Genomic DNA, 25849 nt, shown 5'->3' on the forward strand with positions numbered 1-25849 from the left:
AATTATTTTAATTTTAATGGCATTATTGTTGAGAAAATAATCCAGAAAATCACCAACTACAAGTTCCCCTCGGTAATTTCCGGTGCGCGGCGTCCGCTGCTCATCTGCACTTAGTCTGGCTCTCAGAAACAAGCTGTGTGTATTTTGAATCTTTTGGGTTCAAGGAACCCGACTTAAATTTATGGGCAAAACCCAGCCCGTTTAATTCCTGCGTTTGACAGTGTGTGAGTAAGAAGTCGTTATCTCCTCTACAAATAAAACTGTGTTTTTCTTCATTTCCTAAACAACCAGCGGCAATTCGTCCACACAACTTTGACAGTGTTTTCCCCACTTATTTTCTCGTGGGGCCAGGCCCTGAAATCTTAAAATGGCTGCTTTGGTGCCAAAGTCGAAGAGAAAAAAGCACCTGAAACATGTCCCGCAGAAAGTGAAGCTTTTCAGGGCTAGCGAGCCGTTGCTGAGTGTGCTAATGTGGGGTATCAACAGTACGGTAAGTAGGACAAAATTACCAACACTCAACAGATAGGTGCTTGTTGTTTATGTGGTCTCTTTTGCTGGTTGTAAATAATTGACTTTTTGTCTTTGGTAATTTCAATGAAGTAAGTAATTTTACGCATGATTTGGACCGGGTGTTTACCAAAATATCTTGTTTACAAAACATGGATGGCAAGTTACACTACAAAACATGGAGGTAGAAATGCAAATGACAGTGAAATTGAGTAATTATAATGAGTAATGACAATGTCCGTGTGTTTGTTTGTTTGTTTGTTTGTTTGTTTGTTTGTTTGTTTGTTTGAATGATCTTCCCATCATGGGAACTCGGCAAACTCCCACAAGGGATATCAACACCAAGCTGACAACAGCCAATCTCTCTCTTACAAACATTGGTTTAATAATAACATCTATTATTATGAATTACATAAATCAAAAAAATGTGATTCATTTTAATCATTAACTAGACAACAATATTTATTCTAGTCATTGTGAAATCAGCAGTTAGCTGGGGGATTTGAACCCACAACTATAATAATAATGATATAATAATTTGGGGGGCTAATCATCCATACTCGCAGCTAAGAGCTGAATTGCGAAGGATGCGGCTACAACGTGTTCGAGAAGCAGGCATGCAAGGGCGCATTCAGCTGCCAGCCGCATCAACCCATTATGACCACGGAGCACAGCCAAGATCAAAAGTGTTTGATTTTTTTCCTGAGGGAGGAAAACCGGATAGTCTGGAAAACCCTTGTGGCACAGCAGAGAACCAACGCACAACTCAACTCACTTATGGCCCTGGCCGGGAATCGAACCGGGGTCACCTTGGTGAGAGGCGAGCGCTTTACGCACAAGCCAACCGTGCCACCCAAACCTTGTGATTGCCAGTCGGCTGCAGTCTAACCACTTGACCACGGTGACTGTTCATGTAAATTGTAAACTGAAATAAATAAGTTGGCCCCTGAATGGGCCTAAATAAATGTATGGATGTACTACAGTACTATAGTACTAACTTCTGCTTTTCATGTTAAAAATAAAAATAATAATATTATGGGAGTAAATCATTAATGGCCGACCGTGTTAGTCGCTTAGGTAAAAGGAAAACCGTGCAATTTCAAAGCATGTTTGTGTGGATCATGTATTCTACTTTAACATCTTTCTACCCTATGCATTTTATAAAATCGGTTACAAAAGCTTTTCAAAGACCAACTTGACCGATCCAAGGCAACGTGTTCCTTTAAAGACAATGGACACTATTGGAAATTGTCAAAGGCCAGTCTTCTCACTTGGTGTATCTCAACATATGCATTAAATAACAAACCTGTGAAAATTTGAGCTCAATTGGTCATCAAAGTTGGGAGATAATAATGAAAGAAGAAAACACCCTTGTCACACGAATTTGTCAGCGGTTAGATGGTTGATTTCGAGACCTCAAGTTCTAAATCTGAGGTCTCAAAATCAAATTTGTGGAAAATTACTTCTTTCTCGAAAACTACTTCACTTCAGAGGGAGCTGTTTCTCACAAGTAATACTTGTCACCAAGAAAGGTTTTATGCTAATAATTATTTTGAGTAATTACCAATAGTGTACACTGCCTTTAAAAACAAAGTACAGGATTAGTAAAATACAAATTTCAACACATCCACAATGAAGACTTAAACCGCAGACAGTTCCAGTTATTTTCGTCGCTTCACAATAACAAAAAGCCCTGCACCTACATAGTAAGAGATTACATAACACATACATGTACAAGCCCAGTCAAAAATAGACTATGCAAAAAATAGTTAATGGCCGACCCTGATGTTTTGAGATCCTAGCACTAGTAGACTGACTGTGCTAGGGTTAAAACATCAGGACATACCTTAGGTCTTTTTGGTTGGTTTTAAAAGCAGTTTGCAGCGTGTAAAATAAACCATTTTGGTTTCTTTGATGTGTTGGGGAAGTGAATTTTCTTCCAATCAATGATGTATATCCTGTAAAACAGATCTGTATCCTGAGCACCAACACAGCACTAATGATTTCCTTGTACCTCGCTCTAACGTTTGTTTTGTTACATGCATGTAATTATTTCTAGCCTGCCACTGCATTTGTCTGGCGTTTTGTGAATAAATCTCTCATGATTTTTTCCCTCTCTCATTGACCTAGGCTGGATTTCACAAAAAGTAAAGACTAATCTTACGTTTTTAATATCTCTTAGAACTAGTCCTAATTAGGACTAGTTCTATTTCTTTTTGGAATCGACCCCTGATCTTGTTAGATTTTTGGAAATCTTAAAAAGTCTGTTTGGAAATTTGTGAAGGGGCACTAAGGCCAAGACCAGGGGCAACATAGGCCATGGCCTCTGTGTAATAGTTCTAGGCCTGTCATAGAGCAGTGTGCTGCACTCTACACAATTATGCAAAATGAATCAATCCAAATGACTACCAAAAAAAGCACATCATGGTTATGTTGTGGAACATTCCCAGTTGTGATTGTTTAGGTGACTGCTAGCACAAGCACTATGCCTTAAATTGATGACCATCAAGAAGCTTTCCCAAATCCTCCATATAATCAAATCGATTAGAATCTTCAACAATCAACCTATTACATGTAGTGTGATGGATCCCCACTGTGTCAGTCGTACAACTGGTTGAGTGGAAATATATGTATGGATCTCGCTTCAACCCTCCAAAATCAACCAGAAGCCATTATACACTTTCGGTACATAATTTTTATTTTTTTATATTTTATTTTTACATATTTACAAATAATTTACAGGGTGACAGAAGGTAATGGTGAAAGACTTCTTTTGAAATTATATTCCATGAAATGCTTTACTTTTTGAGAAAACATTAAAACAATATAAATTCTCGATAGCAAGAATTACGGATTTATTTTAAACACATGTCATGACACGGCGAAACGTGCAGAAACAAGAGTGGGTTTTCCCATTATTTTCTCCCGACTCCGATGACCGATTTAGCCTACATTTTCACAGGTTTGTTATTTTATATATAAGTTGTGATACACGAAGTGTGGGACTTGGACAATACTGTTTACCGAAAGTGTATAATGGTTTAAAGGAACACGTTGCCTTAGATCGGTCGAGTTGGTCTTTGAAAAGCGTTTGTTATAAAATGTATATAGGTAGAAAGATGCTGTAAAAGTAGAATACAATGATCCACACAAACATGCCTCGAAATTGTACGGTTTTCCTTTTACCTCGTCGACTAACACAGTCGGCCATTTATGGGAGTCAAATTTTGGACTCCCATAAATGGCCAACCGTGTTAGTTCGCACAGTAAAAGGAAAACCACGCAATTTCGAGGCAAACTTGTGTGGATCATTGTATTCTACTTTTAAAACATCTTTCCAACCATGCATTTTATAACAAATGGTTATTAACGCTTTTTTATAGACCAACTCGTCCGATCCAAGGTAACGTGTTCCTTTAAAGCTGAGCTATACTGTACATGTTGTGTGGTGTGAATAATGCTGCCTCAACCCGCCAAATTCAACCAGTGCACCCAGTAGGACCTACGGTATAAACCTACCTCATTTTCCCACAAATCACCTAAATTCTCCAGTTCATTTTCGGAGGGAGGACTGTTGAAGTTTACGGTCTAAAGGGCGGAGCTTAATGGATTGGCTTCAGGACACATTTTCTTATTTTGCATCCTGCCTAAAAAATTTGAGAAAATGCAAAGTGGTAAATTTAAAATATTTTGTGATTTTATTTCTTTGCAGAGTAATGAATTAAGCCATGTGACCATCCCAGTCATGCTGCTACCGGATGACTTCAAAGCCTACAGCAAGATGAAAGTAGACAATCACCTGTATAACAAGTAAGTAATCCCGGGGTCTGCCCCTTTAACTTTCCCAGTGACTACCCAGTGGGACCTAGTGCGGAGCCCCAGTGGGTGTGTCCAGGGGTGTGTTTTGGCAGTCCTAACCAACAACTGTTTCGTTCATTGGCCAGTTATTATATTAAATGGCCATTTCAAACGAAACAGTACCAAAACGCACCCCTTTAATTAAAGGGGGATGAGTTCCATACACTGAACTAGCCATCTGGACCACTTTTTAACTGGTCCTTGGGCGATTTAACTAGCATGTGGCCAGCAGACCACTGTTAGAGAGGAAGGGATATGACCAATTTGATTTTGTGATGTACTCATTTCCCAATAGACAGAGTGTACATCATGTGATATGGGGAATAATTACCAGTCACTAATCTCACGTTCAAACGGTGCAAATTGCCATTGTTTTTGATACTCTTAAGCCCGGTTCATACTTCCTGCGAATGCGAATGCGAATGCGAATGCGAAGCGAATCTTGACGTCACACATTCGCAGCGAACAATTCGCAGCAGTTGAGCTCTGCTCTACTCCCTTGCGAATAATCGCTGCGAAAGGAGAGTGTGATGTCAAATTCACTTCGCATTCGCATTCACAGGAAGTATGAACCGGGCTTTACAGTTGTAATGTTTGTCAATGATTATCCAAAATATCTTATAGCATCATTCTGAGAAAAAAATGGGTCTCAACTGACTTTTTTAGAGCAAAAATTGAAACATGACATCATTGGATTCCAACAACTAAATGGATCAAAAGGTCAAATTCAAGGTTGTTTTGATTAAATATTGGTGTGTTTGATGTTTTAAAATTTTGCAATGGAAGGGTATTAATATTAATGCGATTTACACTATTACAGCCTGGTTCATGCTTCTTGCAAACGCGATACGAATGTTGGCGTCACATATTCGCAACAAATAATTCGCAGCAGTTCAGTTGTGCTCAAATCTCTTGCGAATATCGCTGCGAATATCGAGTTGTGACGTCAAATTCACGTCAAATTTGCGTTGCATTCACATTCGCATGAAGTATGAACTGGGCTTTAGGGTGCAGATCCTGTTGTCTTCACTCAAATGAGAACTTTACCTAGATTGGAAAAAGAGTATCACAAAATTTAATTTGTAATTTCCCCTCCTCTAAGGGAGAACAATGACCCCCCTTCCCCTTGTAACACAGACCCAAAAAGACTACACTACACTGTACTAAACAAAAGCAACAATCTATGAAAATGTAACCCCTGGTAAAAGACCCTCCTCTTTTTAATTCCTTTTTCTTACTAAATCAAAACAGTGTTTAGTGATTTTTTATTATGTTTATAAATAAATGAGTATTTGGAATGTGTGTGCTTGTTCAATATATGTAGGCATTATTTATCACAACCAAACCTGGACAGACAACTTAAATTATGATCTCAGAAAAATTTTCTCGGAATATCTGGTCTAGACAGCCACACCAGAATTGTTTAATTTGGATGTGTTTGTAATCTAGTCTGTTTGCCATGTAGCATGATTTCATTACCGCCCCAAAAAATGTATCACTTACATAGATACATGCATCTGTTGCTCATCCACAAAACCACGATTATATGAATTGTATTTCAGGTGTTAACCCAGTTTTGTCAATCATGAACCAAGGAAAGAAGCATAAATTGTAGAGAGGTTTTAAATGAAAAAAACTTGAGTTTTGGGGTACCCACAGACCTGTTATTTCATCTTTGAAAGGGCAAGGCCATTTTTACTTTGCTGGGCACTTCCATTGGAAAATCTTAAAAGTCCATGGGAACATATTGAAGGGGCACAAAAAGCCAAGACCAGGGCAATGGAGACCGTGGCCTCAGTGTGATTCCAGTGTAAAACCCACAAGACTGTTGGGCTTGTATTTTATATTCATAAATACCTAAGACAGTTTATCCATTCTGAGTGGTCGAGAGGGCATCACGAGGTGTTGTTTGAACGGATGATATAACACCAGTAAAAAGTGTTGAAACATGGGCGTGACACGCGCGCTTGCACCTGTTCTTATAAGACAGTTTCTTCATTCTTATTGGTCGAGAGCAACGGCTGAAACAGTTGTACAACATCACGCGATACGCGCGAATAAGGCCAGAGTGCCACTTGAAGATGCGGGCTACATTTAGCCAATTTGGGCTGTCAAACGCAAATCAAATGTCACAAGGGGCTTGTTGCCACCTACATGTACTCATGGGGCTGAAACAGGGTTATCCTCTTGCTCGGTCTGTAAGAAGCAGTATGCACTACCCTCCCAACTTAAAGATGGGCGAAGTCGTGCTCTACCCATTTATTCAGAGACAGACCTAAATGCATGACGTCACCAAACCGCCTTTTCCTTAGAAGTAATCTGATGATGGAACAATGGAAAACGCGCCAATGCGTATGCGTGTCACACAGGATTGGCCAATGAACAACCTCCTTTTGATGCGCGTCACACAGGATTGGCCAATGAACAACCTTTTGATCTCCCAATGATGCCGTTCTACTCAATACTCAAATGATTTCATGTGCTTATGTTCTATTTGCCCTTCCCATAAAATATGCTGATTAGGGCTCATCCTTAACACTAGTCTTGGTGCAAGGCATGTGGAGCAAGTATGCGATAGTTGAGTGTGTACAACAGCGTCTTGCACCAAGACTACATAGCTGGTACATTATAACATACATGTACATGTATACTGTAATTTTCTTGTAAAACTACTATGGGCTAGTAAACACCACTTCTCAACTAATGACTGATAAAATGGGAATAATATATTTTGAGAATGCTCACATATTCATTGTTTGACCAAGCAAGTTATTGTACCACACATTGTCCAAATCTATCTCATGAATGGCTTGCAAACAAAACAATTGGCTTACAATGTATTGTTTTGCAATTTATCAAGTCTTAATCTACATACATGTAATAGCCCATTTAACAATAACATATCAATGCGCTTTACATTCACATTGTACATAAATATTGCACTTATTCTCTCTGAATGTAAATATTACGTACAATGCATTATATATTGAATGTTATTACTAATGTCTTGAGAATGTCTCTCATAGTACATTCAGAGCATCTCTCTCGCAGCCCGGGGCAGCTGCTTAGCCTACAACTCAGGAGCAGCAGTCTAGTGTCCACTTCGCACGCCTAATTGAATAACACCAATCAATGTGTCAACAGCTAGCACCTGGAGCTGTTACAACCAACCCCTACTTCTCAATAAGAACAGCGTACACTTCAATGTTATTGTGCTCGCTGCAAAACTGGGTTGATTTCCTGCAAGAAGCAGGAAGCAATTTTAACCGTCTACAACACTTGAAACTGAAAACGGGTGCACGTGTGTATGTAACCATGATGTAACTACAAATTGAACAGCTTTTCTTGTTTGGAGTTATTGATCATGATCATTATCGGGGCAGCCATTTGTCGGCTATCTTCTCGATGGTAAATCCAGGAAGTGAACTTCCAAGTCAGCCCTTTGGGGGGAGTACATGTAGGTGTGGTGGCAGTTGTCAATTATGTCGTCGGCAGTGTGCATCCCTTTGCATTTGCAAAGGAGGATGAGTTAATCGTCCCAATTTCATAGAGTTGCTTTTAAGCGCAAAAAGCACAAAAACAAATTATGCAAATAAGAATAAGGTTACCAGCCAAAATAGCATGCCACTTGTATAATTTGTGACTGGTATCCTGCATCTTTTTGCTGAGAAGAAAATTTTAAGCATTAATTTTGGCTTTAAAGCAGCTAAATGCATTAATTTAGATCCAGGCCAGGGCGGCCAGGGTGGCTAGGGCCAGGAACACCAAAACTGGAAACACAAAGGACAGGATTACCACAGCCTGGAACACCAAGGCTACAAATACCAAAGCCAGGAACACAAAGGCCACGGAACGCCAAAGCCAGGAACACCAAGGCCAGAAACATCAAGGCCAGGAACACTTGGGCCAGGGGTCGATTTCACTAACGCGTTTTGGTCATCGCAAGCGCCAAAATCGATCGCTAAATCTAAAATCCATCGCAACTTAGCGATTGATTTTTAGCCGACGATTTCACTAAAACTTAACGATGAATATACTTGTCGCAAAGTTTTATTTAGCGATGACAATCTTGCGATGACATGTTAGTGGTCGCAAAGTAAAAGTTCATCGCAAACTTATGATACATTGCGCCATTATGTGCTTATAGTTATAGCTGTGTACGTTTTGACGTATAAATTGTCCGTGATTTAGAGTAAAATGAGTGGCGCTACATTATTTTAGTCTTGCTGTCTTTTACCTGATAGACTCAGATTGCCGATGACAACTATCAGCGACGCAACTGCAGCAAAGAGCCCCTTAATAACGGTAAAAAGGAGATACTATATGGGTTCGATTATTTTAACCATCATTTTTAGAATGTATTGGCAAATTGACAGTGTGAAGCTTAGTATTATTTCTTCCTCCATGGTATTATTAGACAGAGATGTCAGAATTTTCATCAATCCCGCCGTTACAACAGATTTACGAAAACTGTTTATTAAAATCTAAAATTATAATAGAGGCCATAGGCCTATAAATGCTTTAACCCTTTGTAAATGAGTGCCTAAACATTGTGCACAATGCCATTTCATTTCGAGCGACGACCGACGATTTTGTTGCGGGATGTCAAAGGTCACTACTTTTAGCCTCGTACAAAAACTTTATTTCCCTTTTAACGTCATCGCAATTGCCATGACTTTAGTGAAACGCAGAATTAGCGACATCGCAATTGCGATGGATTTGAGGTTAGTGGAAGTGTGTTAGTGATGATCGCAAACATAGCCGTTAGTGAAATCGGCCCCAGGAACACCAAGATCAGGAACATCAAGGCTAAGAACACCAGGACAAGGAACATTTAGGCCAGGAACACCAAGATCAGGAACATCAAGGCTAGGAACACCAAGACAAGGAACATCAAGGCCAGGAACACCAAGGCCAGGAACATCAAGGCCAGGAACATCAAGGCCAGTAACATCAAGGCCAGGAACACCAACGCAAGGAACACCGATGCCAGGCACACCAACGCCAGGAACACCAAGGCATGGAACACCAAGGCAAGGAACACCAATGCCAGGCACACCAAGGCTAGGAACACGAAGGCATGGAACACCAAGGCAAGGAACACCAATGCCAGGCACACCAAGGCTAGGAACACCAAGGCATGGAACACCAATGCCAGGCACACCAAGGCTAGGAACACGAAGGCATGGACTACTAAGGCCAGGAATACCAAGGCCAGCAGGAACACTAAGGCCAGGAAGACTACAGCATGGAACAGTCAAGGTCAGCAGGAACACTAAAGCCAGGAACATCAAGTCCAGGAACACCAAGTCCAGGAACACCAAGTCCAGGAACACAAAACCAGGAACACTTAGGCCAGGGACAACAGAATGTATGCCATTATAACCTGTATAGATTCCAAGTTCATCATGCAATTCCAGCCTTACATTCCAAGATGAAATTGGTTTACACAGTCGTCACCCAGGCCCCTCCTCCAAAGTCATGATACGTTTTGTGGGCTGGCTGCCCTGACATGACTAATGTGTAATGTGGAACAGTCATCAGGATTTTGCAGTGCACATTAAAGTCGATTTCAAACATTAAATTTCATGGATGCATCCTAATGTACATGTACACGTCCAGGGGCAGGTTCTCCAGAATATTTTGATATTTGGACAAAGCATGCTGAATTGAAACAAGGTCTTTGAAACGTTTTCTACATGTTTGATGTTTATTTTGGTTCTAGAAGGCCTATGGGTGCAATCTGGAGCAATAATGTTCTCCTGGTGATTTTTGTGAAATTTGGGAAGTTGCGGAATTCCCTTGATGGGAAGATAAACAGTGTGGCCTCAATTGTACATTTTCCTCTTCTGTTCCGTACATGTCACTCTGTACCAAATTGTTCGGACTAAAAAAGACATTTTCTTTTGATCTTAAAGTGAAATACTGCGTGCTAAGAATAATATGTAATGTACAACAATGTACTTGTTGTGTACAATTTTACTGTCAAATTTGAGACACCCAGCCGCACGTACATACTGTTCATCGTACATACATGAATCATGTTTCATGTACATGCTACTGTATGACGAATGACATTTTTATCCGCTGCTCAGGAATTCTCATAAATTTCTTACCCTGGGCATTTAAAGAAAAAACTTTATGTATGACATATTATAGTAGAGACTACTGCTGAGGTATCAGCGTCAGAAATCTCTAATCGTCGGCTGAATTTTTGCAATATTTTAGTTGACAGAGAACAAGGCTCTGTATGTTTGCAGTCCTTCGTTAAAGGAATATTTGCTAAGAAGAAAAATAACTTGTACATGTATAAGATTACAGATTTACATAAAACTTATACGGTCTAATGATGATGATAGTAGAAAACATCCCTTTACTTGAAATATTTCAGTTTGAAAAAATGTCATACATGTTTGTACTTGATGAGAAATAAATGAAACTAATTTCCCGTTTGGAGTTAATGCTCAGTGAGCGTTTTATACATTTTTTTTTATCAATGTCATGTAAAATATGTTTTCAGTTTTTCACTATTTTCTTGTGACCCACCCAGATGGCCGATCATTGTCAGTTTAATGCATACATGTACTGTATGGTGGATTACATGAAGTGCTTACACTGCCAGCAACTGCTTGGTTGGCAAAAACAATTCGGGGCATACCTTTAATCAACAAATTTATGACATATAGTTGAGACTACAGTTCTTGGTCCAGTTTCATAGCGCTGCTTAGCAGCAGATTTTGTGCTAACTGTGCAATTTCCATTTCATAGCGCTGCTTTTAACCGTTGGCACACGAAAAGGCATGCTAACCTTCAAGTGCTTACCACACGAAAATAACTGACGTCACAATGCAAATTCATGGTAAATGCGCAATATGGTCGCCCAATTTTTTTACTAGCCTGTGGCAAATTTTTCGGCTAGCACGTAAATTTGCTTACCGTTAAGCAACGCTATGAAATAGGGGCCCTGGTATCAGCGTCAGAAAGCGCTAATCGTCCGCTGAATTTTTGCAATTGGTAACAAAATTTAATTTTATAGACAAAAAAAATGCGCGAGACAAGTCTAGAGATCATCTCCCCAGTACTGTTTCTCCATGAATGAGATTTTAAACATTAGCTGAAGTGATGTAATTAGAGCTGTCTGCTGGCAAAGTCTCAACCTCATGACTTGACATTGAGAACAGCTCAAATGATTTTTGAATTCCGAGAATTGCTTTCTGTTGTCGGTCAAAGGCACTGGACACTATTGGTATTTACTCAAAATTTTTGTTAGCATGAAAAATTACTTGTTGGTAAGGAGCATGGGAGACAGGCTGTTGATAGTGGTAATTTCTTACTCGTATAATAAAAGATTTCCTTGGCCTAAAGCCTAAATGCATCTGAATAAGGGCTTCTTTTTTTTTTTTCTTTCGCTTTCAACCAATTGAGTCCAAATTTGTACAGGTTTGTTATTTTATGCATACTGTATGTTGGGATACACCAAGTGAGAATACTGGTCTTTGACTGTTACCAATATGTATCCAGTGCCTTTAATCATGGCAACGTTGAATTAAATATATTATCTACCGGTAACTATCTATCTACATGTACTGTTACGAATTTGGATCGGGTGAATAAAAAACTAGTCACACAACATGTAATGTAGGCAGGCAGCCATCTGTGCTCCCATGGGTGAACGTAACTTGAATCTGAGCACTTTGGAAATCATAGCTCCATAGTGATATCATGGAGGTAGAGTATCAAGTCCTGATACATACAAAATGTAGCTCTATGGTCAGATCATTGGCAAATTCTCCACTATTGATGGTGGTACACCGTATCTGGCACACAGTTGCATTTATGTACGATCAGAAAAAGATGGCAGGTCCCCAAGTTCTGGATCCGCTCGGTTGGAACTTGCTGTAACAGAGATGTTTTTTTGATGCAAATTCTCCACTATTGACGGTGGGACACTGTATCCTGCACACACTTGCGCAAGTTTGATCAGAAAAGATTGCAGGCCCCCAAGTTCTGGATCCGCTTGGTCGGAACTTGCTGCCGCGGAGATGGTTTTTTAATGCGTGCGCTGATCCGCAACCGTCCATCCTCACGCGACACTTTATAATTTTGGCACAAGGCGTCGGCAATCATCTTAGGGCATGTACGCGCTGGTAAATGTATCTGGGATGGCATATCGATAACAACGGACCACGATGATTGTTACCAATATTGCACTTGGGGCCATGAAGGTGGGACAAAATTAATAGGGAACTGGTCGACGATGCTCCTATCGAAAAATGTTCATGCCTTGGTATCTTGTTAATGTGTACACACCCGCTCTTCATAACAGGTAATGGGACACCTGTGTGCATATTATAATCACAGTTATTGATGTGGAGCTTAATACGGAATTGCTGTTTGCCGTTTATATTACCGGGGGCCAAAGTCATTGTGGAGTCCGGGAAAGAATCTCTTAATCAAATATTTCTTCTGCACATCGTTAAAGGGGAGGGATGTGCTTTTAGTAATTACTCCGAAAATTTGAAGCTTTTTTGTTAATTGAGACTACAGATCTGGTACCAGAGAAAGAAGTCTCTAATCATCTTACGGATTTGGCTAATTAGCGGAAACAGAACAAACTGGATGTTATAATGCAGTCTTTCATTTCAAAGCGAGGGTATCCTTTGGTAATTAGTCCAAAAATTAACGACTATGAAATCTTACTTTGTTATAGAAGCACTGTACAGCTGTTGACGCTGTATAACATGTTGAGAAGGGGTTACAAAACATTTCTCAGATCGTGTAATCCAATTTCGGATTATTCTTTAAAGGCAGTGGACACTATTGGTAATTGTCAAAGACTAGCCTTCACAGTTGGTGTATCTCAACATATGCATAAAATAACAAACCTGTGAAAATTTGGGCTCAATCAGTCGTCGAAGTTGGGAGATATTAATGAAAGAAAAAACACCCTTGTCACATGAAGTTGAGTGCGTTTAGATGCTTGATTTTGAGACCTCAAATTCTAAACTTGAGGTCTCGAAATCAAATTTGTGGAAAATTACTTCTTTCTCGAAAACTACGTTACTTCAGAGGGAGCCGTTTCTCACAATGTGTTATACTATCAACCTCTCCCCATTACTCGTTACCAAGTGAGGTTTTATGCTGATAATTATTTTGATTAATTACCAATAGTGTCCACTGCCTTTAAGCCTGGACATTAAAGTGCTCCAGATTTTCAGCAATATCTTAAAATCGCAACCACCTTTTGAATTGAAATTTTCACGGGTTAATTTGACTACATAGATCTTCATTCCAAGGGGTTAAAATTTATTGGGTATTTCACGTTCCATATGGAATTGCCTGTCTTGCGCGTGTGTTGCTATACAATATTTGACTTTCAATGGGGTTTGTTGGTTAGGGCCAAGACATGAGGAATTTGTTTTTATAAAATTAAATATATCTGGAACCAATGTATGCATTGTAGTTGTGATGCTGGAAAAAGTATGTGCAAATTATATCATACTAAATTAACATTTGTCATCCCAAAACAATGTAATATATTATATAACCTGTGTCTGCTCAGCATGTTTGTGAAAGCGGTATAAAATTACATGTAGACTCACAAAATGATAGAATGGTAGAAAAAGGACACACTAATAGGCTACATTGTACATGTAGGTCTATGTACTTCGTAAGCACACATCATGCACACATGTTCTAATAATGAACATGTACTATGTGTGCTTAAAGGAACACGGTGCCTTGGATCGGAAGAGTTGGTCAATAAAAAGTGTTTGTAACCGTTTGTTATAAAATGCATTGGATAGAAAGATCTTTTAAAGTAGAATACAATGATCCACACAAACATGCCTCGAAATTGCGTGGTTTTCCTTTTACTCTGCGAACCAATACAGTCGGCCATTTATGGGAGTCAAAAATTTGACTCCCATAAATGGCCAACCGTGTTAGTCGACGAGGTAAAAAGGAAAACCGTGCATTTTCGAGGCATGTTTGTGTGGATCATTGTATTCTACTTTTACAACACCTGTCTACCCATATGCATTTTGTAACAAACGCTTTTCAAAGGCCAACTCGACCGATCCAAGGCAACGTGTTCCTTTAAATTCAAACAGCTTGTGTTGTTCATGTACTAGGTCTTCCTACAGTGCCTGTATAATTATATTACTCCACAAGCAGCTTCAGCATTACATATACGTGCCACTGATATATTGTGCATGTAATTTGCTCGTTGACACGATCAAGTTCTAGATCCATAGTGACAAGTGGGAGCAATCAGTCGACGGGTCCTGCTCTGAGACAAGTGACCTGAACGAACGCCTCATCAGATGAACACATGCATTGATGGAGATTGTGAAGGGCACTTATTGCTCGATGTTGCTACGTTCACACGGTTCCGTGAGGTTCTGGATTATTTTCTGTCTTTGTACAGGTGGAAGTTTGTGCAGGGTTTTGAAGTATGCGTGGTTATGTATGGGGGATGGGGAATAATTTGTACTGCTGAGATTATGAACACTTTTATTACAAAAACTTGCTGTTGTTATGTTCACACAAATCCATGAGAAATGAACTTACATGTGTACGCACACTGTACATACTGTAATATGCATCCGTTTGTACACCAAGTCTGTACATAATTAATAAATAGTGCCGGTATCCACAAAAGTGCTCATGGCACTTGGTTGTCCTCCAGCGGTGCAAAGTTCAAGAAAAATGGAAACAATCCAATGTCTATGGAATGTTACTGAAATATTTATAAAAAAAGATGAGTCTTCAGGGTTGTTCATATGTCATGTCAGCGTTCTCCTTAACACACAAAAACCAGTCTGAATTCTTGCCTAGTGGCTTGTTCAATTTTGGCGGAAAAGCTGACTGACGAGTAAAACAACAAAGTAACTGGTCCTACTGGTTAATCATTGACAAGTTTGGAGGAAACCAACCCTGCAAAGCAAGGCTTGAATTTGGTGAGAGAAAAAAACGAAGAAAAAAAAAAAAAAAACACAGGGCATGGTTTTAATCGAAGCGATATATCGCGATATATCGTGACATCGATTAAGTATCGCAATATCGCTATGTACTTCCTAGATGAGACATCTTGCACCCCATATGTTTGGAGTAAAACCAGCAGAATAGGTCATTAGAACACCTCTCTTATGCTATGACTGTCTCTTCTACAACTTTCACTGGGAGTTTGAAGACTGATGATGTCAAATTTAATTAATCGCGATGATTATCAAATATCGCCATATACTGTCGGCGATATATCGTGAATAAAATAAATCGATATCGCCCAAGCTTACATAGGGCTCAAAGGTTTCCATGACCAGAATCAAGCATACTGATCGAAACATCGAGTTGAAAACAATGGTTCCTGTCAGAAGCACCCCAACAACTCATTAGAGATAGTCACTACTTGGTGTTACCGCAAACCTTTCCATTAGACCACAATCGTAATATGACAACAAAAACGGGTCTTACACAGTAGGCATGATGTTTTTCCTACTTAAGCCTGATTTCTATCCTTGTTTCGCTTGGGAAAGTTGTGATTTAAATAGCCTCAAAAATATTTTAAACAATGCACCGTATGGACAAGTAAGTCAGCCCTTTAGTTTTTGTACTCAAAACTTGTTTTCTTACTTTTTTCCAAGAACCAAGTATCATGCTGGACACAGTATCAGGATGAAAGTGTTTTTATTTGATCTTGCGGGTAACAGTACTTTCATATTGAACAAAACTGAAAGATATTTAAGAATCAGACTCAAAGTCAACATTTGATTATTAAAATAAAATTAAAGGGGAGGTTTAATTTTTGTTTAAACCAAGACTGCCAGATAAGCCAGACTCCAGTCGTAGTTTTACAGGCACTCTTAAAGCTAAACAAAAATTGCCTCAGTGAATAAAAATAAAATTTGGGAAAACTTGCATATGTTGAGCATTGGGAAGCAACAAAACTATGAATTAATGGAAATACAATTTGAAAAGGAGAGTTTGAGAGTAACTTTGAAGTTGTGTACATTATAAATATGACAAATAACTGTTTGTGACTGTAAATTGTACATTCAGGCATGCTATAATTCTTCCTACTCAGTGGAGTGTGTTTTCCGATTATGTTGCCCTTGGACAAATCAGATCTACTAACTCCATACACTCCCACTAGAAACCTCCGTTCTGCTAACAAAGACACCCTCGTTATTCCTAAAGTTACCACCAAAGCATATGGTCAACGTAGTTATCAGTTTGCTGCTCCTCACTTATGGAACAATCTCCCTCTACACATCAAACAAGCCACCACGATCTCAAGTTTCAAGACTCTTCTCAAAACATATCTGATTAAATCTTCACATACTTAATTATTCTTTTGTTTTCCTCTGAGCGCTTAGAGACTTTCTTTTGGAGGTGTTAGGCGCTATAGAAATACGGTTGTTATTATTATTATTATTAATTGCTATTTATAAGGCCTGACAAATCTAATACAGCCTACACCAGAAGCCAGACCTAATTTTACTGGATAAAATGTCCTACTTTTTTCCTCGGATGCAGTATCATGTCTTGTGTACACAAGTATTATATGTATTCAGTAAGCCTCTGTTGACTTAGAGGTGGAACTCCGAATTAACCGAAGACCAGAGAATAGTATGTGATTACAATTATAGACATGGTAGAAGGTCATGACTTCCTGTCGGTTACACGTATTCCTATCACTTGGCTTGATCCAGTGCAGTTCCTGTTTTTCTGGCACGACGCTGTGAATAACGACACATTTCTTTATCTTTATCAGAAGGAAAAACATTGCCATACCGGATTGGATTTGGAGCCCCTGGTTTTTTTTTTAGTTTTTTTTTTTGGTCAGCAACCTTCGTGGCTGTTTGTGAACAATGAATGCTGAATATTTACATGGGATGGGCTGGAAGCCTCTGTCTGGAATGAACAGAGTTGAATAAACTAACACTTTGTAATCTGTATTTATGAATATCTTGGCAATAAACAACTTACTTTCCCCGGCTGTTTCTTTTTTCTTAATAAAAACCCCAGTCCTGTCCTTGTTTGTCTTTCTATACAGAAAGAACAAAATGAGCAGCTGTGCTGTATGGGTTATCTGTAATAAAGATGGTTCAGATCATGGAGCTATCTTTGTTACATGCAGGATATATTTACAGGGGTGGATTTCATTTTGAACATGTTCAAAATAAGCGTTGGGAGAGCTTGAAGCTTCCCATCCTCCCACGTTTGGCCCACAATTGGCCCACGATTGGCCACGCTCTCGGTATTTTTCCATCGCAGTAGAAGGGGCGTCTATGTATGACCGGGGTATAACATTCTGCAGTAAGCAGAGCCATGATTAGCCCATTACACTCATGCATTTTTACTCAAGTTCTCAATAAACACACCATACAACCAACCTGTGAACATTTTAAAGGATGTGGGTACTTTTTCAAAATGTCCATAGATTTACATTAAACTTACAGGGTTTGAAGATAATGACAGTGGAAAGCTTCCCTTCAAATATTACTTACTGAGGTGCTGCAGTTTTTGAGAAATGAGTAAAACAATGTAATGAAAATACATTTGTAAATGATTAAAATAGTTTTCGTCTCATGAGACGAAAACAATTTTCATGACGTTGTTTTACTCATTTCCCAAAAACTACAGCACCTCAGCACGTAATATTTCCAGAGAAGTTTTCTACTATCATTATCTTCAAACTGTGTAAGTTTAGTGTAAATCTGTGGACATTGTGTTTCTTGTCCTACAAAAGTTACATAAACCCTTTAACAGCCAATGGTTCAAAGTTGTTACATTAGTTTCTTCAGAGGGTACATGTAAGCTGTCTACTTAGCCCAAAACTTCTGTGCTAAGCGAGTTTTGATCAACTTTCCTAGAAATGGACCTGGGTGTAAACTTCGGATCATCTAGATAACCTTACGAATTCCAGTAATTTTTTAATCTATTTTTTTTTCTTCTCTTTTTTTTTGCAATTGTAGAGAAAACCTACCGAGCCACTTCAAAGTCAAAGAATACTGCCCTCTGGTGTTCAGGAATCTAAGGGAACGCTTCAACGTCTCGGACCTCGACTATCAGGTTGGTAGAAATAACGTAATCAATGTGTAGTGAAGAGGTTTTCAACTAGTGGTTTAAACCAATGAGGCACGGTTCTTGATAAAGGCCTCGGCAGGTTTAAACCACTAGTTAAAAAACAATTCAACACACTTTGATTCCCATTCATATACCTTTTCGGTAAAAAAACATCAACACTTTTTGGTCAAAAAGTAAAATAAATGCAAATATTATAATTGTTCAATGATTTCTTTCAACACAACACCCCTCCAGCTATGAAATGGTAAGGCCCTCGGGTAAACAACTCCTTATAAGGGAGTGCTGTGGGCGTCGTGCGTATCACGTGATGTGGCGCAACTGTTCTAGCCGTTGCTCTCGACCAATAGGAATGAAGAAATTGTCCTGCTCACAACCGGTCATAAACATTGGTCATTATCAAAGGTTTAAACACCCCCACATGACGCGCTCTCCACCAAGGAATAGCGAAACTGTCTTAGGTATTTATGAATATTTGTTCACACTACATAGTACTCGATTCCCTGGGGTTTCCCGCGGGGATTAACGGACGGCCTTTTAACACCACGGTTGCTTCACCCCTGGTCTGCCCTGGTAAATGGACATACTTGTGGGGAATATAGCCACCCCAGTTCGAAGCAGGGGTAAATATAGCCACTCATGTGCATACTTGATATGTGCAAATGGCGCTCTCTGCTTTCTCTTGGTTGCCATTTCTTCCCTCAGTTGTACAAAACACCATGGACCCGGCCACAGCGTGCAACAATTGTATAATATCCCCCTGTTCCCAATCCATCACTAGAGGTTCATGTTTTTTTAAACCTTTTAAAAACAAGAAAAGTACATTTATTACTGTACGTACAGTTACAGTATGATTGTACAGTCCAATTAAATTGGGCAACTCAAGGACTATATAAATCCAGCAATGCAAATTAATTCAGTGAATTTTGCAGGTACCATGGTCCATTACAATATTATATGCAGGCATAATATTTTTCCTATCTTAGATTGGTTTGTTGTTGTCCCATAAGAAATATCGATACAAATGTGATGAAATAGCCTGAAAAGTCTATTAAAGCATTGTACGTCAACCTTTGTACTTCAATAAAAATGTTTGTATACCGGGTTCTCCCCAGTTTTTTTGTTTGTTTAACTGGGGCGGCATTCGGGACCCACTGAACCCACGTAATAATAATAATAATAATAATAAAAACCAAAAGTTTGCACATATCGTCAAGCAATAGACTGATTGCGCTGCCAATGTTTACATCACGTGACCTATAGTGGGTATACATAGAAAAACACAGCTACACAGTAAAGACATGGGAAGACTTGTACCAAAGGACCATAATTGGCTGTATTTCCAATAAATAACACTTTTTAACTAAAAACTTAACCCTTTTTATAAAGTTGAATATTGTGACATTGATTTAAAAAACATTTGTGATGAACCAATTTGACAATCTCCCTGTTTATGGAAACTTTGTACCTAATCATGTATGATGAATGTATACACATGTCCCTGATTGGTGTGCAAAATCTACCTGATTCTTGAAATGTTTGCCCTTTTACAAATTACAGTATGTTGAATAAAATTCTGAATATCTCCCTGATTGGTGTGCCAAATCTACATGATTGCAAGATGCAAATGTTGGCAGCTCTGTTATATCATAGAGAAACCTTTCTCTATGGTTAGGCCCCATAAAAAAAAAAAAATTGTTGATCGTCTTTTTTTTTTGCGGATGGGGGAGGGAGGGAGGTTTTTTTTTTGGTTTTTTTTGGTTGACATGCCAAATATGAAATAAAGAATAAAGAAATCATCACAATCACTATAAATCAGAGGGTTTGTGTTTTTGATGTTTTCAATAGTTTTGTCAAACAAATTTAACTCCTAGATGACATTTTCTGTAAACTTTTTCAATCAACTAAGCACAGTGTAGCCCAAGTAAATGTTTGAAGAATTGTTCTAGTTTTGCCAACATGAATAACAACCTTCTTTGAAAAAAATATCAGCTGAAAAATATGGGCAGTAAAAGTATAAAGAGCTATCCAGACATGGAGAAAAAAAACAAAAAAAACAAAACAAATTGGGTCGGGGGGGGGGGGGGGACGATCAACAATTTTTGTTGTTTATGTGGCCTTACATCTACATGTACATACATGTGCCTGCTTGTCCTGTAGCTTGCCTTTTTACATAAATCACTCTGTTTTTACTACTGGTCCAACATTGCAGAACACTGACATTGATAAAACCACTTGGTGATTTACGAGCAATACACTACATGTACAATCATGGAGGAAATGGTACAATGTAGTAAGTAGCCTACATGTACATCGTGATGTAGATAATGTGTGTATACAAATACACTGTATCCACCAGTTTTCTCCAGAAGACGATCAGTGCATACTGATCGAAACGTAGAGTTGAAACCAACGGTTCTTTTCAGAACCACCCCAACTCATTAGAGATAGTCTACATGGTGTAACCACAGATCTTTCCATATTGTATGCACTACATTTGTATGTATCCACTTACAAAAATTTGTCAACGTGGTTAATGGACTCACATTTTTACCTGAGGGGGTTCCTTAGCAAAGGCTTAATGAGCCTCTCGGAGGAAAGCTCTCTGCTAGGGTCAAAACGTTTCCTGTACATTAACCCTAACCATCAAAAGGGTCCGTTCACCTACCCTGCCAAATACAACAGAATGCAACACAGTTGAAATGAGAGCCATGCCAAATGCAACACAATGCAACAACGAATTCTGTTGCATTGTGCAGGCATGTGTTTGTGACAGGAATTAGCTTTGGGTAGTTGCCCTGCTAATTGCAACAGTATGCACAGTTAACATGTGGGACTATTTATTAGGGCTCAGTAATCTTGCATGCACTGCTTTGTGTCTGACTGCAAAAGAAATAATCATCATTGCCCTATGTTTTTTTTTTTTTTTTTTTTTGCCAACTTTTATTTACACTATATACACTTCATGTTTTTTGCCCTGTTTCTTCTTCTTTTGGGAACTTTTATTTACACTGTACACTTTGGCTTTTTTGGCCTTGTTTTTTCTTCTTTTTGGGAACTTTTATTTACATTGTACACTTTTTTTTTTTTTTTTTTTTTTTTTTCCCCCTTATTTTTTGGGAAAGTGTTATTTACACTTGGGCTTGTTTTGTTTGGCTTTTTTTTTCTCTCTCTTTTTCTTTTCCTCTTTGGTGTACCGGATGTTTGTTCAATTTTACTGCTGGCCGCCATGAAACTGGAGGAAGCAGGTGCCCTCGCACAAGTGAACATTGCAAGTCAGGCAGCTGTGCCTACTCATAGCTACTCGCTTCCCCGCCTTCTTCTTGCCTCGCAGGCACCATCTACACTGCTTGGCGTATTTCCCCGGCATCTTCTGTCTGTGGTGGAGAGGCATGGTGGCAGATGACAGTGGCCTTGTGGAGGACTGACGAGGAGTGCTCCCCTTTGAGTAGCCTTTGATTAGCCCAGTTCCCACCTCCATGACGAATGCAGAATGGCTCATTCTCCCTGTCTTTCTGCCTAAATCATCCTCGGATGTGGTGGTTGTCGTGGTACCCTCTGTAGCGGCGTGATGGCTCTTGTAAGCTACCCAGGCATTGGTTTGAGCGATGTCCACAAGGAAGTAAAGCAGCTTTCTCCACCAGTACTGAGACTTCCTGGAGCAGGTGTAGTAAGCTCTCAGCTGGTCTCCCCTGTCGACACCGCCCATATTCCTGGTGTAGTCTACTGCCTGGCTTGGGGCTGCAACAGATGATGACACCCTCCGGCCACTCTCATCCTTGACTCTCCGTGTGAGCTTGTCGGTTGTTCTGTTTCTGTAGCCCTGGTGAGCAGAGCTAAGCATTGTCATCACTCTGGAGTCCTTCCAGGCAACAGCAGTGAGTTGGTCAGCTTGTCTGCTGTAGAAAGTCCCACGGGGCATCTTGTTCAGGGCCTTCAGTTTCCTGAAGTGGCGTGGGTTTTTCTCTGAATTCTTGCTGAAATCGGTGGGCAGACCTTTGCTCGTTGACTTCACCGCTCCAGTCAGGTAGGTGTTGGCTGCTAAAAGTCTCCGAGCAAGCTCAACAGAGGTGTAGAGCTTATCCGTGTAGATGTGGTGGTAAACTCCTACAAACGGACTGGCCACAGACATCGCAATGTCCACCATCTTGGCTGGCTTGCCTGTTTGGAAGGGATGGACCATGAAGTTTGCCATGTACCCAGTTGAAGACTCAGCCAGGGCGTAGATCTTGAAACCCGATCTGATGGGTTTCAATGGCATAAAGAACTTCCGAACCTTGGCCTTGAAACCAGAGTACTTGACCATGGCCTCGTCTATTGCCAAGTTCTTGCTGAGGTTGTAGTTCCCCTTGCATTTTGCTAGCACAGCATCCCAAACAGGCTGCAGGGGATAGAGGGGGTGCTTCCGCATGTAGCTGTAGTGGTGTTTTTTGTCAGCAAACATGGAAGGGTCTCGGTGGGGATATGCATCGGGGTTCGTTGCTGGATTTGCACAGGCTAAATGTTGAGTTATCTGGTCAAATCTACTCCTCGTCATGGTGGTAGCGATGAGTCGGTTGTAGTACCCAGGACTGTTGGACCAGTAGTCCTGGTAGTAGGGTATCTTGACTAGGCCCATGACTATGCGGATACCAAACCAAGCACGCAGCTCTGCCACTGACGAAAGAATTTTACACCCCCCATCACGGAGATTGATGTTGGTCCATTCCGCAATGAGGGAAAGCACAGCTAGTGGAAAGAAGGCCAAGAAGTACTTGGCAGGTGTCCTGTGCCGTCTGAAGGTTGGGCCAGTTGGTGTCGGCCCCTTGAACCTCTGCGCCTTCACTCGTCTGAGGGTTCGGCTCCATCCAAACTCATCAGGCGCATAGTGGTGGTCATCAGCACCCGGTGGGTCTGGATCGTTGTCCGAGTCTGGAACGTAGACCTTCCTGGGGCGCTTCTTCCTCCCAGTTGATGTAGTTAGAACCTCCATGGCCTCTTCCGGGGAATCAACCTCATCTTCAACAGACTCTACGTCATCGAACTCTCCCTCTTGCTCCTCTGAAGACTGGAAGTCCTCATCTGCCTCTCCATCATCATCTACCGGGCTCTCAGGTGGGCAGTCTTCCATTAGCTGATCAACGATCCCATCTAGGTACTCCTCTTCCGAATCGTCTGACACATCGACTACAGCTCGGTAGTTGCCTCTTGTCATTGCAATGCCGGCCTCATTGCAACTCCTTCTCAGGGACTCTCTAAGGGCTTGCCTCTCCTCCTCCTTCTTTCGCTGCTGGTAGCGCCTGTCACACTTATCCAGGAGTCCTTTCCCTTTCCCTCCATTCCTCTTCTTTCCTCCCGTAGGCCGACTCTTTCCTCTACATTTCCTCTTCTCTTTCTCCATGATGGAATCCATAAAGATGTTTCTCTCACTTTTCTTCAATCCAAACTGCAGAACCTTGGCCTCACGGCTTGACATGTTAACAGGATGCTACCACATAAGAATGTGTGGGTTGCTGGAGATTTGGAAGGCCTTATATACTTTTTTATGTAACTGTTATTTAAATGTAACTGTTATTTAAATGTTTTTACTGTTACATTATTCTTTTCAATTCCATTTAAATTATAAATATTACCCAATATTACATCATAATTACTTCCCAATACTTTTCCCACACAATAAATTATTTGTGAACACCCATTATAAGTTGCTCAGATACAATGGAATCACCCAAGCTCTAAGTTTACATACAATGGCATAGTTAACATAATAATGAGGCGTGATTTAGAGCTTACATTACCCACAACCCCTGTATATTGACCTTGCAACCAACAGAAACTAGTGGATGTGACCCCAATACAATATAAGTAACCAAGCATTTACAACTATATGTAATTCACCAAATAACAATAACATCATTGTGTGGTTGCCCAATGAAATAACAACCCTAATTACAACAGAATGCAACATATGAAAATCACTTGGCTGCTAAATGCAACAGATTCCATCAAGGTGTGAATTTGAGTTGACTGCCCAGTGCAACACAATGCAACACCAACACACAGTCACTTGACTGCCAAATGCAACAAATTCAGTCAAAGAAAGACATCTGAGTTGACTGCCAAATGCAACAAATTACAACAACTTCAAAAAATTGGTGCATATTGTTGCATTTAGCATGGTTAGGGTTAAAATGGTTTTTTTTGCATTTATCCTGTTGGTCATTTGGGAAGCAAAGCAGTTTGCAAATTAGATGTATTCGATTATATTGAAACAGTTGGGTAGTACATGTACATATACAATGTTCAGATTTTAGCTTAGAACCACCTATGGAAGTGTCTGGAAGTGTATGGAAGTGTCTATTTTGTTCGAGTCTGACTTTAAACCCTGTACATGGTGCACATGCAAAATGTGTGTAATGTACACTCGTGAACAGTTTGCATAATTTAATTGCGCATTTTCTTGCACAAAACTTCTTTCACATGAAAACATATACATGTACAAGGTTCTTGTAAGTCTGAACATGCTTGAAACTATATCAATCCTTTGATTATAGATGTGTTTTTTTTTAGTGAGTTCCCCCATTGTGTGTTCTTGTTTGGGGTTTCCGTTGAATTTGTCTGTGGTGATCATATTGGAAGTCTGTAATTAAATTTGCATGGAAATTATTTTGAACTTTGTCCCCGTCGAGTAGATGTACTGTCACTACAGTGTAATGTACAAATGTAGGTCTTGAACTATTGTCCACGTTAAAGTGCGCACTTTTTGTTGCCTTCACACGATAAACATACAACACAAGGTTCTTGTACAAGTTTGAATATATATGCGTGAGGTATGCAGAGTCTATTTGTGGAGAGATCTGCTGCATGTGTACTGCCTTGTGCTACGTACATGTATTTGTTTGCAGTAAAATTCTTACCAACGATGCAGTACATTCTGTGAACGATTTCCCTTGTATAACAGAGCAGAATGCTACACAAAATGTGTGGGTTGCTACTCAAAAATCACCGTTCGCTACTAAATATAATCAGCATTCAGTGTGCACAAAATATGTTAAGTCAAAGTGTCTTGCTATGCAAAATTACCAGTTGATATCAATCCCTGTTTTTTTTTTATTGTTCGATTCTAATAAAACTGTTAGATCACGGTGTAATATCTAAACCGGAACAAGTTTGTTCAAATGTTGACTTTGAGTCTGAATTTTTTATTTTTTTAAAGGCAGTGGACACTATTGGTAATTACTCAAAATAATTATTTGCAAAAAACCTCACTTGGTAATGAGTAATGGGGAGAGGTTGATAGTATAAAACATTGTGAGAAACGGCTCCCTCTTAAGTGACGTAGTTTTCGAGAAAGAAGTAATTTACCACGAATTTGATTTCGAGACCTCAAGTTTAGAATTTGAGGTCTCAAAATCAA

The 25849-nt window shown here is 39.7% G+C and overlaps 1 protein-coding gene across 1 annotated transcript in view; it reads left to right on the top strand.

Annotated features, from left to right (window-relative positions):
- Window positions 1-210: 210 nt before the first annotated feature.
- Window positions 211-25849, top strand: part of LOC117300042 (phosphatidylinositol 5-phosphate 4-kinase type-2 beta-like) — a 45254-nt gene continuing 19615 nt past the window's right edge. The window contains exons 1-3 of the mRNA XM_033783709.1: window positions 211-490; window positions 4220-4317; window positions 18345-18441. Coding sequence (XP_033639600.1) covers window positions 368-490; window positions 4220-4317; window positions 18345-18441 — 318 coding nt within the window. The 5' untranslated portion in view covers window positions 211-367. The remainder of the gene's footprint in view (window positions 491-4219; window positions 4318-18344; window positions 18442-25849) is intronic.

This window comes from Asterias rubens, chromosome 15 (assembly GCF_902459465.1).
Source record: "Asterias rubens chromosome 15, eAstRub1.3, whole genome shotgun sequence".
In the NCBI taxonomy this organism is placed as follows: Eukaryota; Metazoa; Echinodermata; class Asteroidea; order Forcipulatida; family Asteriidae; genus Asterias; species Asterias rubens.